This window comes from Mustela nigripes, chromosome 15 (genome assembly GCF_022355385.1).
Source record: "Mustela nigripes isolate SB6536 chromosome 15, MUSNIG.SB6536, whole genome shotgun sequence".
Taxonomy (NCBI): Eukaryota; Metazoa; Chordata; class Mammalia; order Carnivora; family Mustelidae; genus Mustela; species Mustela nigripes.
In genome coordinates this window covers 81053371-81071588 of record NC_081571.1, presented here as the reverse complement: position 1 = coordinate 81071588, position 18218 = coordinate 81053371, and the positions used below count along the sequence as shown (strand labels likewise).

At 42.4% G+C, this 18218-nt stretch overlaps 1 protein-coding gene across 1 annotated transcript in view; it reads right to left on the bottom strand.

Annotated features, from left to right (window-relative positions):
* The window catches only part of TNFSF13B (TNF superfamily member 13b), a 31011-nt gene extending 13623 nt beyond the window's left edge, over window positions 1-17388 (bottom strand). The window contains exons 1-3 of the mRNA XM_059378221.1: window positions 16162-17388; window positions 15959-16046; window positions 2230-2286 (exon numbers count right to left, since the gene is read on the bottom strand). Of these exons, the coding sequence (XP_059234204.1) occupies window positions 2230-2286; window positions 15959-16046; window positions 16162-16512 (496 nt within the window). The 5' untranslated portion in view covers window positions 16513-17388. The remainder of the gene's footprint in view (window positions 1-2229; window positions 2287-15958; window positions 16047-16161) is intronic.
* Window positions 17389-18218: the final 830 nt, after the last annotated feature.

Sequence of the window (18218 nt, the reverse complement as noted above, 5' to 3'; positions counted from 1 at the left end):
TACACAAAGCTACAAAGGAAGACATCAAGAGAGGAAGAAAGGAACTAAAAAACAGCCATAAAATAATTAACAAAAGGAAGATAATAAGTCCTCACTATCAATGACTACTTTACGTGTAAATGGATTAAATTTCCCAATCAAAAGGCATAGAGTGGCTGAATGAATTGGAGGGAAAACAAAATCCAACTTTATTCTGCCTACAAAAAACTCTCTTCAGTTTTAAGGACACTCAGAGTGAAGGGCTGGAAAATGAGATTTCATACAAATGGTAAACAAAAAAGACAAGAAGTGGCTATTCTTATATAGACAAAATAGACTTCAAGTAACAAAATGTCACAAGGGACAAAGAAGGTCATTATATGATGACAAGTGGATCAATTCATCAAGAAAGTATAACAAGCATATATATACTTGTTACCCCTAATGAACTGAAGCCCCTAATATATACAGCAAATATTAATAGATTTGAAATGAGAAATAGACAGCAACACAGTAAGCGTAGGAGAATTCAATACCCTACTTTCAATAATGGATAGGTCATCCAAAAGAAAATAAGTAAAGAAACAGTGTGCTTGAACAACACTACAGACCAGAAGGACTTAACAGATATACAAATATTCTATCCTACAGTAGCAGAATATGCATTCTTCCTAAGCGCACAAAGAAAATTCTCCAGGATAAATAAAATGTTAGGGCACCGAACAAATCTGAACAGATTTAAGAAGACTGAAATCATATCAAGTATCTTTTCTAACCACAATGATGTGAAAGTAGGAATAAGTAACAGGAGAAAAATAGGAAAACTCAAAACTACATGGAAATTAAGCAACACACTCCCAAACAACTAATGGGTCAGATGGAATCAAAAGGTTAAGTTAAAAAATATAGTGAGACAAGTGAAAATGGAAACACAACATAGCAGACCTTACCGGGTGCCAGCAAGCAGTGGCGCTAACGACTAACAGTCCCATGCTGCTCAAGGCCTGCTGGTCTCACCGGGCTAACCTACATGTCTAAAGGGTAAAGCATGCAGATAAGCACCTGAGGTCAGTGGAGAGCAGCCACCAACAGGGACATCACACATAGTCCTCTGTGAGACTCACACTCAGGACCAAAAAGCAGCTTCATCTTTCCATGTGACAGGCAGCATTTTTGTTTTGGCCAAACGTATAAACCAAACTTTCCCTAAGTTATATTTTTCAAATTTTATCTTTGGTCCTTAAGGTCTTCTTCGGACTTTATTTTAATTCTTAGCAAACAGTCCGCTGCCTACTAAAATCGCAAAGATAGAACTTTGGAAAATGCCGAGTGATAAATGATAACAGGGTTTCAAAGAGTTTAGTACTTGCGCTACATTTGGGAGAATTACATCCCCTTAGAAAAATACAGATGTAAGACGGCCCTCCTGGCACTCAGTACAGAGACCCGTCCAAATCCATCCTCTGGGCTCCTTCTCGTTTCCCCATTCCCGGCTCCTGGCTTAGCCCCCGGACACTTGTGAACTCCCTGTTCTGGTTCACAGCCCAGATATTCCCCAGGCCCCCGCCTGCTGGAGTTTTTCCCATTGCACTTAATTTTATCATTTTACATTTCACTTGTTCATTAGCGTTTTCCCCGGTTCCCCTCATCAAAAGGTAAATTCCATGAAGGTGAAGAACAGTACACATCTGACTTGTCACGAAGCCCCAAAGCCCACACGGTACGTAGAACGTCGCGTGTCTTCAACTGATACGTGCAAAATACAAAGCAATCATTTCACATTGGATTATCATAACAGTGTCATGTTCATTTGCACAATTACATATTCACTAGTAATTGATATAAAAGGTTTATGACTTGTTCAGTTTCATCCTCCCCCTATTGTGAGTTCTAAAACCTAAATAAAACAAAAACCAGTTAATATTCATGAAAACGATCTTGAGTCATCAGAGAAGCCAAAGTGATTTCTAAAAATCTAAAACAAAAACCTAAGCGTGGCTTAGTATTGGTTCTATCATAGGCTAATTATTTTACATTTCTAAGTATTTGTGTCTTTAAGGTAATTCTGTTTGTTAGATTATTACAGTAGCCTAAACATGTATTCCCCAACCGGTTTGAAGAGATTGAAGGCTCTTATTCACATCTGATTCTGAGATGTTTGCAGGCAGACAGCGGATTCGAGATGAAGTCTGAATGCAGTCTTACAAGTGACTAACGTGTAAGAAAAGTTATGGGAGGGGCTCTCATTACCTTTCCGTATGGTAGGTGTGTCATTGTCTGCAATCAGTTGCAAGCAGTCCTGAATGACTGAAAGGCAAAAATACATCCTTTTAGTTACTTGATGAGGAACAGTAAGAGAGGTAAGAGTGCACAAGGAGCACAGGTGCTCTTCCAGAAGCACGAAACCAAGTCTGCTTCCAACAGAGCCTGCTCTTTGTTCTCAAACTGCTTTATGATGTCCACGCCCAGATTTTTTATTATAACTTTATAATATACTATGTTCTTGAAATCCATGGTTTAGAAAAACTCTATGTGCTGTTGGAACACGGCAACTATATCATCCTTAGAGTTCAATCTAACTTGCCTGAAGGTCAAGCGGGGACAGAAGGCTGGTTTAGTAATTATCACATGATCTTCCCGTCCATCATACGTATGAGCCAAACTATCAGACTACGTGAAAGTGATTTTTTTTTGTTTCAGAAAAGCCTAACATGAAGGAGAGCTTGGGTGGCTCAATCGATTAAGCATCTGACTCTTGATTTTGACTCAGATCATGGTCTCAGGTTCATGAGATCGAGGCTCTGCACTGGGCATGGGGTCTGCTTGAGATTCTCCCTCTCTCTCTGTCCCTCCCCCCCCCCCCCCCCCCCCCCGGCATCCCAACTCACATAGACTCTCTCTCTCAAAAAACAAACAAACAAACAAACAAATAAAAACAACCAACCAAACAAAAAGCAAAAACAGAAACAAAGAAAAAGTTAACATTAAATAGTAATTCACTGTTACTGCTAATACAATAACTATTCCTGAAAATAAAAACAATTTCTAACATTTACTGAGCAGATATAAATACAAGCGACTTCACAAAAATCTTAAAAATTACATACGGGATACTAAGTCCCAGAAAGTGTAAACAGCTTGTTTTGGGGCCTGTGGTGGAAACTGACGGGGTCAGATAGAGACCCTGCCTGCTTCGCTTTGGAGCCAAAGTCAGGCTTTGGGTAATATCTCTTGGACCAAGAAGAGAAGAAAGAAAGCATCTTTAAAAATAAAATGGGAGATTTCCCTGGAACTGCAGAATCAGTCAAGCTTCTGGGAAGCTTCAATTTGCACCACATATCACGTGTATGATATTCCAGACAGCATTCAAGGACACAGAGAACGCTTCTCTCAAATAAAGACAGGAGCCCCCAGGTGAAAGCAAAATGAGAACCCTGCCTATGGGAAAAGGAAGCAGAGCAGTAAATATCTGTGAAAAATATGAAACAGCCATTTAAGCGTGCCTATTTTTAATTAAGAAAATATTAGTGTAGAGTTTTTCTTACCACAAGTATTTTATTCAGAGTTGAAGTGATCCTTTAAAAACAGGCTTCTCTGTGGTCACATTTTAAGAGTGACACAGAGAATTCCTGCTTCACTTATTAACTGAAAACGTTCTGCATGTTAATACTCACAATACAACACCCCATAGATGTAGCAGTTGTAAGCTACCCCCAAGCTGTACAGGCACACAGGCCTTCAATGAGTACCTGTGCAGGGAGTAATCGCATCAGAAAACCTGCTAAGAAGAATACCCTTGGTATTTCAAAGTGGAAACACAATGTTAAAAGCTGTCATTCTTGGGGCACCTGGGTGACTCAGTCGTTAAGTGTCTGCCTTCGGCTCAGGTCATGATCCCAGTGTCCTGGGATCGAGTCCTGTGTCAGATTCCCCCCCTCAGCGGGGAGTCTGCTTCTCTCTCTCCCTCTGCCCCTTTCCCCCCGCCCCACCAACCCCCACTTGTGTGTGCTCTCTCTCTGTCTCCAATAAATAAAGTCTTAAAAAAAAAAAAAAAAAGAAAGCTATGATTCCTTTATAACCCTGAACCTTTTCTAACATATTTTTATGTTATCTCATCATTTCAATTGGAGCAGAACATTCTGGAGACTCTGTAATTCTTTCATTGGTCTGCAAAACGACAGTGGCCATGTCTGTGCCACAGGGAAAATGTGACTCGTTGGTTCTGTCACTACGGCAGACCTTCTGCCACAAAAAATACGTAAAAGCATCGTTAAGAGGCAGAACGGCCATGAATAAGGACAGCGTGTAAGAAGGGAGAAACAAAACGCCCATAGCAGGAAAGTCTGAAGGACAGGCACAGTGTCTAGGGCAGCCCACCCAGCCCTACTTAAACATGTTCCTATCTTTCTCACAAACACTTCTTAAGGAATCATTACTCACAGGGCACTGTGATAGGTTCTATGAGGACAGATGTTGACAGAAGTCGAGGTCAGATTTCCGAATGTTCCATCTTTCCTGGGCTGTATGTGCACATGCATATAGAGATTAAATGAGATAAAGCGTGTGGCATAGTTAGTACTATTCTTGGCCCACAATACTTGCGAGATATGTCTTGGCTATTATCATGGGAGCGGTGCTAACATCATTCTCGTTCACAGTATTGAACCCAATAAACTGGGCACATAAAGGAAGAGTACTAGGAGGCCATGAAGACCAAATGAATAAAGACCACCTGATAGAGAGAAACAAGAAAATCTTTAAGACATTACTCCTGATTTCAATGAATCCTTTCTTAAATTCAATGAATTTAGGGGTAAAATCCTTTCCTAAATTCAATGAATTTAGGGGTAGAAAAACTGGATTATAGAGTTTTAGTGGACCAGTGATAAACAGTTTGCCAACACAAGTAGGCAGAGTTTTAAAAATATTTCTAGGGAGCTAAACTGAGAAGCATGTATTTGCCTTATAGAAATTTTTTTTTTTTTGAATCAGGAATTTTTAAACTTGAGGGGGCCCATCTGATACATGTTGTGCTTTAAGAAGGTCATACACGCGTTCTCGTGTAGAATCAATGGTCACGCAGACAGAATGAAAGCCAAGGTTCAGCTGTTGAGTGGTAGTAACCAATATGCGGATGATCGGGTCCCAGAAGCAGTTCCATAAATATGGCGTCCAAGATAGAGTGTGGGGAAAAGAATTAAAGGTCTGTGACTAACGATTGTGTGTCTGAAGGAGAATTAAAAGCTAATAATGAAAACGAGCTTTCCATTCTGGATAATTCAGAAAGATGGCAGCATTACAGTGGCCTTCAGGCAGTACCGAAGGGGGGGGGGGTTGTTCTTTGAGGGTTTTGGAAAGAGGTGGATAAAATAACACAGAAATCACAATAGTCAACAGGAGTAAATAAAGATATCTGAATGGAAGGTGTGTGTGTGAGTATGTACAGAGTCCTAAGCACTAACATTGTCACACACCATTTAGAATGTGAGCATCTTTTATGTCTAAAGCAACTGTAAGATATGTAAAATGGTAACCCTCTGCCTTGCCTCATAAACACCAAGAGTAAAAACACGAACAGAACAAAACAAAACCCAGGAAAACAAAATGCCATCTTCATAGGTTATTTCATTTTACAATTGATGAACTATTTTAATTTAAAATTACTAATTTTGTAGTTGAGTCCCCATCTCCACAGGGTATTATTTTTCTTTGGCCATGACTTCTTTGAATTATTAGACTATTTCTCATTATTAATGGTGTCTACGCATAAAGCACTGGATATCGGTAACTTACCAGAGAAGAAAACTAACTTCATGACATAACATGCAAACATACTTGAAGTCAAGGAAGTTCAAAACCAAGATAGAAATATACCTGAGTGTTTGAAGAAAGATAACGGGGGAGTTGCCCAATTGGCTCTTACACCTTTGACTCCCCTTTGGACACTTCTGTCTGGATATCACAGTGACGATTCGAACTCAACATGACCCAAATCTATTTCTTTATGTTCCTCCCACACACACGCCTCTCACTCTTCTGTTTTCTCTTAGTGCTTATGGCTATCCTCTGAGCTGCCCAACCGAGACACTTTGGAAACATGCTGATTCCTTCCCTTGCCATCTTGAAACCCAGAAAATAACCCAGTTCTAATGGTTTGAATTTTCAAGTTTTGCTCCGTTTGGATTCTGTCTGTTATTTATCTCATTCAATAATTTTACTGAACACTAAATTTAGGCCATGTGTTGTGCTCCAGATAGAAAAAGAAAAGAAAGAAAAGAAAAGGAAAGAAAAAGAAAGAAAAGAGGAAAAGAGAGGAAAGGAGAGTGAAGGGGTAAGGAGAAGGAAAAGGAAAGAATCAGAGGAGACACAATCCCTAGACTCATGGAGCATCCCTATGTCCATGGAGAACAGGTATGAGAGCGTCACAAATACAGAATTCAAGTTTCAAAAGAGATAAGCAAGGTTTCTCAGAATGGGGTGCTTAAACTGAAGTCAGAAGAAAGAAGGGGGTAGGAGCATTCCAGTCGAAACTAATCGTCATGAGTATACGTAAAGGCCGAGGTTGGAGGGGCACCGCTAGTACGACTGAAGGGGGAGAGACAGACAGACAGACAGGGAGGGAATGATAAGCAGGGGCAGGACAAGCACGGCAGGCGGTGCAGATCTCCACCCTCACTGCTCTGGACGACAGCACCTGCCACTGGGCTGGGGCTCTTCTCTTGTCTGACGTTTCCACTCTATCTCTTGCGTTTCTTCCAGATTGGCCTTCCTAAGCCCGAATTTGATCTTGTCCTTCCACCGTTTCTAACTCCTTCAGTGGGTTTCCCTTGTACACAAACCCAAGAACCTTCATGACCCCAGGACCTCAGCACCCCCACCCCTTGCAGAACGGAGCTCCAACTGCGACTGCGTGTCTGCCATTCCCTTGGCTACATACTCCTCACCTTGGCATCTGGTGAAACCCATCCCTCCTTCAGGGCTCAGACCAAATATCCATTCTTTCCCTCATTCTTCCCGCTAAATATTGGATCCCACTACACTTTGCGCAAACATCTACTGAAATAACATTTCACTATACATCCTCATTGTTTCTATTACTGTCTCTCTCCCTAGGCTGACACTTGATGTTAAGGAGCACCGTTTACAAATCTGCACGGGGTCTGGCTTATGTCAGACTAGAAAAAAAGAAAGAAAACCCATGCAACAATTTAGTAAAAGGCAAAAAATTTATACTATCTGAAGAGAAACTGGAGTATTGTGCAAACATTTAGAACAAAAATAGACATTATAATAATATCCACCTTTTCCAAATGGTTCTTTGAAACCTCATCCTTATATCCAACTTTATAATACACATTATATCAAACTGAATTAATGCTTAGGGAAAATAGGTTTCATAAAAGAGAAACAACCACTGACATCTGGACCATCTAACAAATCCTTGGTTATAATCCCAGGGTTATACAAAAAACATTTTCCATAACAAATAATCCTCAATAATAAAGATTTTGAATATTTTTTGTAGAATCATAGTACACTATATTATTTTTTGAAGCCAATGGTTGGGTAGTTTTTCTCCAAAATTTCTCACTCTCTATTTCCCAGAAGAAGTTCTAGTGTGGCAGACAGAAAAGAAACAGAATGAGCTGTGAAGAGTGACTTCTCAGCCAGTGTCAGAAGCTGTCACTGCGTAGTCACCTGCGGTAGTCTCCCTGTCTACCCCAAAAGGCCCAGCCATAGGAGGAGGAGGAGGAAACCTGAACGTGTGAAAACACTTCCATCAGTGTTCCTTTGCAAAAATCCAAGCAAAGGAGCAATGTCAAGATGCTGGCCTATATTCTGCCTGAGCCATCCCTGATCCCTTTCCCTGGGATACTGTCTCCCCTTCCCCAAATTGACTCATACTTCAAAACTCAGCTCAGCTCTTATCCATCATGGTGTCCATCATCTGTCAGTCTGTGGTCTGATCTCACATCCTAGGATACCATTGCTTAATGGCCTCCTGTTGGTACTCATGTTAGTAACAGTCTAGGCCTCTTGGGGACCCAACAGTTTTTTTGTCAAATCTGTTATATTACTTGGATGTTAAGACATACCACTCGCACAATGGAAAAAAAAACTGAGACTTAGTAGTCAGTATATAATGGATTCAAATGTTAGTTCTCAAACCAACTTAGCTGTTTAATCATGAGATTAACACTTAACATTAAAATATTTTTTCTTCTCTGTGTAAGAAGAATAAAAATATCTGCTTCATGGCGTTGCTGTGAGAACCAATGGGAGTGGTACTTTACATGTGCTTTGTAAAAGGTAAAGAGCTTATTGATTACAGTGTTATTTTAAAATTTACGTTAATTTTTAAAAATTTCTCCAACTCAGTATTTAGCTTGTGAAGGTAAGGGACTGGTGATGTCTTGGCTTCAATTCTCTCACCTACAATGAAGACAGTAATGCCAACCTAACAGGGGTTACTGAGAAGGTGAATGGTACGTGGTGTCATAGACCCACAGAGCCCAACCCAGAGTTTGTGAGTGCAACACACCCAGTAACTTAGTTTCTCCCTCCCCTTTTCTGTAATTCTGGAGTGCCCACCTCAGACCTTGGCACAGTGGATGTTTCCTCTAGTTTTGAGTGAACCCTGTTTCTTTTCTAAGAAATGAGAATATCTTTTGTTTTCTTTTAAAAATTTAAAAAAGATTTTATTTATTTGAGTGAGAAAAAGAAAGTGTGTGCATGCAAGTGGAGGCAGAGGCAGAAAGAGAGGGAGAGACATTATCTCAAGCAGACTCCGCACTGAACGTGGAGCCTGAGGTGGGACTCGATCTCATGACCCTGAGATCATGATCTGAGCTGAAGCCCAAAGTTAAGTGACAGCCACGGAGGAGCCCCAAGAATCCCTTTTAAAAGAAAATCCAACCACAACAAAAGTGCAGCTGTTCGATACCGTTCTTTTAAATAGGACTTGACTCATAAAAATAATAAACATCGAAACTAATATTATCCTATCCTACAGCATTATTAATGAGAACTTATTCCCCAACATTATGAATTTATTTTTGAAATATCAACCCATATCTTCAATTCTTTTTAAAGTTGAAAGTATAAAGAATTAATGAGCCTTCGAGGAGGAACAGAAAGACTTGCCCCGGCCTCCCTGATGCACACTCTTCCTCTTCCCCACCCTTCATGCTGCCCAAGATACTGTACTTTCCCATGATCTGTGCCATTTTCTGGTATCTAGTAATCTATTCATTAATTGTGTCTACTGACTACTTTCTGTGTCTTTCTACCTCGCTATAACGTAATCTCCAGCGGGCAGGAAACTTTTATCTGTTGTGTTTTCTGATCAACACCCACACCTAGAACAGTGCTTGAGATCTAACAGGCCTGTGGCATGCATGGAAGGTATGAGACATCGCTTCTGGCTGCTTTGATTGACTCACTTCCTGTTCCTTCTATTTCCCAAAACTTTAAACTTGACAAGAACAGGGTTCAGAGATTTGATTATGAGATCACTATTTTATTTTATTACTTTTTTGGAAACTGAACAGAAGCCAGCTCTTGCAACACTAAAAAAGAAGCCACTATTGATGCGGAGGCGGGGGGGGGGAATAGCACTCAGGGAAGATTCTGGTCAAAGATCATCAAGACAGCAGCCAGCTGTTTCTGTTCTAGGAAGGAACATACCCTTACTGGGGAAGAGGCACCAGTTAACCTGATTCTGGTACAAAGTGGATGATTGAGATCTTTTTTTTTTTTTTTTTTTTTTTAAGATTTTATTTACTTATTTGACAGAGAGAGAGAGACAGTGAGAGAGCGCACACAAGCAGGGAAAGTGGGAGAGGGAGAAACAGACTTCCAACCAAACAGGGAGCCCGATGGGAGGCTCGATCCCAGGACTCTGGGATCATGACCTGAGCTGAAGGCAGACACTTAATGACTAAGCCACCCAGGTGGCCTGGATGATTGAGTTCTATATTGAATATGCTTTTAAATTTCTTTCTATAGTCTTGTAAGATCCAGCCAACCCAGAAATGTCAATGAAACAAAGACTAGATGTTATAGACCCATCAGACCTCCCATCTTTCCTTGCAAAGGAGATGAACTATGGTTAAAGAAAAAACCCTCAAATATGCAGTTCAGTTACTTGTTAAATACCAGTGTTGGTTTCTTAGTTGTGACAAAGTATAGTAATATAAATTAAAGGAGATTCTCAATGGGGGGGTATATGGTAACTCTCTGTAATACTCTTTGTATTATCTGCAACTTTTCTTTTATTCTAAAATACTTCCAAACCAAGAACCATTTATTTAAAAATGGAGAAAAATAACTGAAAGTAGATTGGCCCAAATCTTACAACAGATATTTATAAGATAAAATATGGATAATTTTTCCCTATTCTTGTTTTTACATTTTGTTCATGTTTTCAACACCGTTTTAGTCTTATAACTTGAGATGAGTATGATACACACAATCAATAAAAATACATTCTGTATTTCTATAATCTTTTTTTTAAATTTTATTTATTTTACAGAGATCACAAGTAGGCAAAGAGGCAGGTGGGGTGGGGGTGGGAAGCAGGCTCCCTGCCGAGCAGAGAGCCCGACTCGGGGCTCGATCCCAGGACCCTGAGATTATGACCTGAGCCGAAGGCAGGGGCTTTAACCCACTGAGCCACCCAGGTGCCCCTGTATTTCTATAATCTAAAACACATGCAATTCTAATAACTTTTAAATTCCCTCATGAATAACAAGGGGAAATTATAAAGTTTACCTGATTTTATTAATAAAACCTGGTTTTAGCTCAGTAGCGATCCATTGGCAAGAACCCTTTCTCTTGACGGCTCCTAGTATGGTCATCTCCACGTTCTCTGAGTGGACGGGACCGTTAGATGAGCGCTGACTACAGGTATCATGATGATTCCATTTGTGAAGAAACTTTAACAGGAATATTTCAAAGCTAGGTCACTTTAGTTAATAGTTTTAATTGGGAATATCTCCAAATACACTTAGGGGCTGAAAAGTGAACTTTGGGCTAATCTGAGCCATTTGGCAATTCTTTGATCCTGGATTTCCCCACATTTCTGTTTGTTATATTACAATCAGGAATTATCTTATGAAATACAGAAACCTAGTAAGGCCTCCATTTGAAACAACACAATTAAGGAAAACAAAACCAGAGCCAAGCACCCAAACAGTACAACTACAGAAGAGCAGAATTCGCCCTTGGGGGGCCTGAGGGCTGACGGTGATGTCCGCCCTCCACCTCACGTTTATTCCGGGAACTCTCCCCAGGACATACCCTTACGATCTGTGCCCTTTTCCGTACGTAAATAATATTTCAATTAGAACCAAAGCATTAAATAAGGACAGAAATCCACAAAATTAGTCACACAGGTTGTTGAACATGAAAGTTTCTTCAGCGAGCCCTAATTGTGCCTCTGTCTGGTAAACCAAGAAGGTCTGGGGCAAGGGGTCCCCAGGTGCCCCCTGCAACTCCAGCCTTGCTGTCAGACTCATCCTTTGGTGAGTCGGCTGTTTCAAATGTCAAGTTAAAGAACTGCATAACACAGCCTCTGATCAAAACCTGAGAAATGAAGAAATATGGGAAAATACCCCCTTCCAGGGACGCCAAATCATTGCATCTTACTGCTTCATGAGCCCAAAATCCATCAGCAAATATTCACAGAACACCTCCGTGTGCAAGTATCATGACGAATGCGCCAGAGACGCAGGACCCAGAGCACAGAAGCCTCTGGTCTCTAGCTGGACAGAAAGGGCATGTACAAACCTCCCGCAGGTGATACGTGACGCCAGGAGTGCTGGGTGCTGAGGACCTGCAGCTTTCTAGGCCCAACACGCCAGAGTTTACTTACAAATTAGATAGACACGCGGTAAAACCGTAGTGCCTGCTGAAATCAAGGTTGGATTTACAGAGAAGTAAAAATGCACAGCAGTCTGGCATATTACTGAGCAGTACTTAGCTCTGAACCTTTCTGACACAAAGTGACAGCACAGTGATACTAAGGAGTATAGAAAACAGAGGATCCTAAAAACAAAATCTGAAAAAATATTGTAATTCTATTAAGTATAAATCCAATAAGTGTGTGGATGTGGCTTAAAACTAACAATGAGATCGGATGCTGCATTATTTCTTGACAATTCTGTACCTTCTCAAAGAGTTTAACAACCTATTTGAAAATCCCAGGACTTCGAAATCACAACAAAACCTCTTTTATAATTAACTATGAAAGAATAATAAAACCTATACAAGGAAAATTCTATCTAATTAGGAAATTCAAAATTTGATATTTAATAAAGAGATAGCTAAGCAATTAAACAATGTGAAAATTCATTTTCTTCTTCAGAGTTACAATTTTTATAAAGTCCCAACAAAAAATGTCAATGGTTCTAGAATGTATATAGAAAATTAATAAATAAGCACATGAATGGATACTTTGAAAGTAGAAGGGAGTTGGGGGAAATTGAAAGGGGAGGTGAACCCTGAGAGACTGTGGACTCTGAAAAACAATCTGAGGGGTCTGAAGTGGCGGGGTGGTGGGAGGTTGGGGTACCAGGTGGTGGGTATTAGAGAGGGCACAGATTGCATGGAGCACTGGGTGTGGTGAAAAAATAATGAATACTGTTTTTTCTGAAAATAAATTAATTTAAAAAACAAAATAAAATAAACTAAAATAAAATACTAAAACAAACAAACAGAACTAGGGGCACCTGGGTGGCTCAGGGCCAAGCATCCAACTTTTGGTTTTGGCTCAGGTCATGACCTCAGGGTCCTGGGATTGAGCCCCGAGTCTGAGTTGGGCGCCCAGCTCAGCGGTGAATCTGCTTGTCCCTCTCTCTCTGACCCCACCCCTCCAGCTCATGGTCTCTCTCTTTCTCTCTCTCTCAAATAAATAAATTAACAAGTATCTTAAAAAATAAATTAGAACTAGAATAGAAACAAACAAAAAACAAAGAAAGCTGCATAGATTCAGAATTTCCTCAATTCCAAAAAAGGACCGTACTGAAGAGAGGAAAAAAAAATCAAGGAGTTTTGGATAAACCTCTCGGTTATAGATACATTAATTTGGTCGTGCTAAACAAAATTTATTTTCCCCGCACAAATCGATAGTGTTTAAAACAGCATTCAACCCAGTTTCATGAATGAGGAAAAGTAAATATGACTGTCACCGAGGTACCCTCTTCAAGCCTCCCATCTCAGATCTATGACTGCTGAGTGTGTGTGTGTATGTGTATGTGTGTGTGTGTGTGTGTGTGTATGTAGAGAGATATACTATTTACTGCTACATTAATCATACATATATATGATGAATTCTTACACATACTGTACACACATATACCATGCAGATACATGCATTTTATGAAAGGTCTAAAAAACATCTCAGGCAAACCTCGAGAATGACAATAGCAATTCCATCTGGACGTGGGAAACTGGGTGAATTTTCATTCACTCGATAGAATTTTGGTTTACTTTCCAAACTTTCTAACAATTACAAATTATTTAGGGAAATTTTTAATCAGTACTTAATTTTTGGATGCCATAAAATCACAAATTTGTAACAATCTGCACATGGGAGGAAATTTTAAAATAGAACAGAGGGTATTTGGGGGAAGTGGAACTCTGTAAGTTAATTAATTTCTTACTCAATATCCTTTCTTCTTAAATCTGCTATAAAGACACCCTCTTTGAGATGGTCAAGTTAAGGTTTATTTGTAAAACTAATGTGCGGAGGCTGGGAATACTAACATAGAGGTTGAAGAAGATTGAGGTACTAGATATAAAGCTCATTATATTACAAAATACTTGAGTATTTTATTTAATACAGATAAATAGAATAATAAATCAATAAAAAGACAGTCCAAAATAGATTCAACTATATATGAGAAACTTAATACAATATAGTAAGCTGCCCAATGCAAACAAGTTAAAAAAAATCATCCAATAAATTTAGTTGAGATATTTAACAGTAATTTGGAAGGAGAAAATTAAAGAAAAAAGGGGAAGTTAAAGCTAGTAGACATGATCTACCAAATGAATGCCAGGAGGATTAAGGAGTTAAAAACCAAACTAAAACACCAAGTTATAAAAAAGTCAAAGTAGCAGCGAATAGAACAGGCTATGAAAGAGATTGTGAATAAATACAATTTTAGCTTAAATGTGTTTAGCTTTAATGTATTAGAGAAGATGAAAAGGAAAAGTTTATCATATTAAATACACAGACAAAATCTCTATACAATTAAAAAAAATATTGTGAAAATATTTACAGCAAAATTTTGATAAGCAGTATGCCTAACATAGTTTCTTCAAAATTACAAAGAAAAATTAGGACAAATGAGGGAAGTTATGAATAAAAATTAGCAGGACATAAAATTAGAAATTATCCAAATATGCAGAAAAAAATTCTTCTTTGTAAGCAAGCAACAAATGACATTTGAGATAGTTTTATAACCACTAAGTTAGCCAAAATAAAATTTAACAGATAAGATGCTGTAAGAATGTGGAGAACCCGTCCACGACATTTCTGACTGGGTACATTTATAAGTCATTTTGAAAGCTAAATGGCGCCAGGCAGCGAGGGTGGTAAAGATGTTCATCCTCTTTTAGCTCTGATAGTCTATCTACAGAATTTAAGTGAAACATGTAATTCAGAAACAAGAGACCTGCACAAAATTTTGGAAGTGGTCACATTAAATAACTGTATGATATAGCAAACTAATATGGAATTACTTAGAAGTAGGGAAAAGGCTTATTGTATGATAAGTAAACACAAAAATATACCACAGTTTATGTTGTATTTTTTCAATTATGTAGGAAATACAGGTAAAATGCAAAGTATGAAAGTAATTCATTTATTAAAGTATAATAAAAATATTAGTGTTTCCTAGTTTATATATGTTTCAACCCATCTGCTTTTGATAAGACATAAAAATCATGGTTTTATCGGTTAAGAATTTTGCCCATGAACAAGGCAGGTAGTGAAAAGAGTTTCCAGCCAGAGCATCTAATGTATGTGTGTGTGTGAGTGTGTGTGAGTGTGTAGTCTGAGGGAGAAGCACTTGGCGGGTAAGTCAGGCCCTTCCCTCCCCAAACACACACCTGTACCCACACAGCTACACCTGTCCTGCGGCCTCACGGGCAGGGTGAGTGTTTAAGGACACAGTAGCCGTGACATCGGCTATCACAGCACATACCTGTCCGACACACCGTGTCGGAAATACCATGGATTTCCTAAGTAGTGATGCTACTGAATGTAATACAAATGCTCTTTTTCATCTCTGAAGTGCAGGAACTAGAATCGAGCATTTTGGGAGGCCCTGCCCAATCCGAGGCTTGGGACTCTGGGATTCTGGGAATTAAGTGGGACATGAACATAAGCAGGAATCACTGGAGAACTCTTACAAGATTATAAACTTGTGGATTTCCTGGAAAAGCCTTAAAGAGAAGCTTTAAAATCTCTGCGTGTGTGGGTGTGTGTGTGTGTGTAAAATGAACTTTTTTTTTTTTTTTTTTTTTTTTAAACAAAGGCAATAAACAAAAGAAATCACAAACACACCTGTTGCGATAGGAGCTTCCTGGGCCGCAGGGCCACCACACGCCCTCAGGACGTGTTCTCCTTGCCCTTGCTTTCTGGACTCAGGGAGACAGAATCTGCACTAACACGCGCGCTTTCTCCCGGCAGGGCTGGACCCGGTTTCTGACACAGGCATGATCTATGAGGAAGACTACGCGGCTCATTCCTCCTCCTCTGCTCTCGGGACAGCTCAGCCCCTCACACTCTGCTCATTGGAGGACAGACGTGCTGTGCACCGGTGGTGCCTAAAAGCTTCCCCTGGTTTAGATGCAACTTGCACAGTCTCGGTGCCCGGGTCGGCTCCCGGGCCCCCAGAGCAAAGACCGTCCTCCACACCTGTGGACGCAGGCTCCCTGACTCCCCGATGCTCCTGTGCCGGAAACCTACCTGCTTCTTCCGGACCCTGAAGGGCACGCGTGTTCCTGCGGCTTTGGCTGGAGTTGCCCCCTCCTGCAGCGGGTGGTGCGAAGATGCCCTAAGAAGAGAAAAACCCCAAGTTACTGCAAAGACAGCGGAGGTGCGGGAGGCAGCTGTGCGGGGCGAACCCACCCACGCCGGGAGGTCGGGGGAGGCAGCTGCTGCAAACTCACTTTGAGAGCCGAGGGGACAGCTGGGGCCCCCTGCACAGCTGCCCTCGGAGCTGCGGCTCCGGCCTGGGGGGCGCCTGGCAGCTGCTCAGCCCGGTGGAGTTCCCGCAGCTCCGCCCGGAGGCTCCCCAGCTCGGCCTGAAGGGCGGCCACCCTGCAGAACGCCAGCACCGAGAGGCAGCTGGCCGCCAGGGCCAGCAGCAAGGGCACGGCCAGCAGCGTCCCATCTTTGGAGACTGGGACAGAGGGGCTTTCCTTCAGGGGCAGGATGGAGACACACTCCTTCAGTTTCATTTCTTCTCCCCTCTCCAGGCAGGGAGAAAGGCGTGACTGCCGGCCTGCGCAGCCATCCATGGCACTCCTGGAACTTTGCAGGTTCGGGCCCTTCGAGTAAGCAAGCGCAGGGAATGGCTCATTTCCTGTGAGCTGTGCTTGCTGGTGTCCTACACTGACTCGGGGGCCTGGCCCTGCGGTCGCCCTCAGGACAGCTCTCCTGCACTCCCCTCCGCCCGCCGGCCGCGTCCTGGCCCCGCTGCAGGATAGGTCTTCCCGGCACCGGCGCTTCAATCCGATTGCCCAATCATTTCCTCATTTCACTTTCAGTTTTTGTAAGAATTTCAATGGCATCTCAAGACACACACACACACACACACACACAGGCCCCTGGTGTGACGGGACCGGGGTGCGGGCTGGCCCGCTGGGGAGAGCCCCGCAGCCGTGCAGGTGCGGGACCAGCTCTGGGTGGCATGGCCGAGGAGCTGCTGCCTCGGGGCGCGGGGCTCAGACCGCCGGAGGGAAGGAATGTTCAGGTTCTGCCGGAGTCAGAGTAATGACTGTGCAGGTCAGATAAGCTCAGTGCTGGCCGTGAACAGTCCCAGCTGGAGAACGATATAGGAACGGTCTCGAGGGAGGAAACAGGCGGTCCTCCGAGGAGGCACCGGAGGCCACCGGGCCATCCTCGCTTTATCCTTAGCAACACCACACAGAGAACGCGGCGAGATCCTGCAGACGTGTCTCAGCTCCACCCGAGGGCTGCTTGCTCTGCGGGGGCTGCATTTCCAAGGGGAACCTGTGTCTGCTTTTCCTTCTGGGACTCGACGCCCCCAGGACGGCCACGCCGGGAGGTCGGCCCCCCCCAGCTGCAGGTGTCCATCGGACGGGGTTTGGGAAACCCGGCCTCCTCCCGACTCCCAGTGCCTCGGTCCAGCCCCACCGCGAGCGGCCCTGTCCCTACCCACTCACCCCGTGAGCTGTCTTACAAGCAGCATCTCCGCAGACGTCCTCGCGCGTCGTCTCCCTGCGACCTGCGCCGGGCTGCCAGACACCTGCAGGAGAGGAGGCACACGGCCACCTTGCCCAGGGTCATGGAGCTCCCCCCAAGGAGTTCCCGTTGCCTCCCCAGGAGCCAGGGGGACACCATCCAACACTCATTTTAGGACAGTTATTTTTTTCTTTGGGTCTATGAATTTTGAAACATTTTAAAGTGACTTTTAAAGAAGATTAAAAAAAAAAAACAACTTTGCAAAGTTATTTCAAAGACGACCGGGGTCCCCACACCAGCCGGCGGGGACCCCCGTCTCTGAAGTGGAGAAGGACGCCCTCTGCGAGCACCAAACATCATGTGATCACGTCTTCGGTCACAGCCCTGGTCTCCAGGCCCGTCAGGGTGATACACGCTAGATAACGTTCCAGAAAACAGAATAATTATTCGGGGGATTGTATTAAAGCCTTCTGACTGAAAGTAAGGGAAACTCACTCAGCTTACGGGTGTGGATCTGCATTACCTCCACACACGCAGAAATAAAAGAACTCAGGGCCGAGCTGGAAAGCGATGGCTCTCCTCTCCTACCCAGGTCCCTCGCAGCCGCTGCTGCTTTCTGTGAGCCGACCCTCCTCCCCTTGCGGGGGGCCACAGCTCTCCATATTCCGCTGTAAAAATTCCAGAGACAGGGAATAATTTGATCGCATTGGAGAATTAGCTCTGCCTTCCTTGCTCTTTTGGGCAGAGACCTTCATGGCCCACGATCTCCAGAGAAAACGACTGACCAGTCCACGTGCAG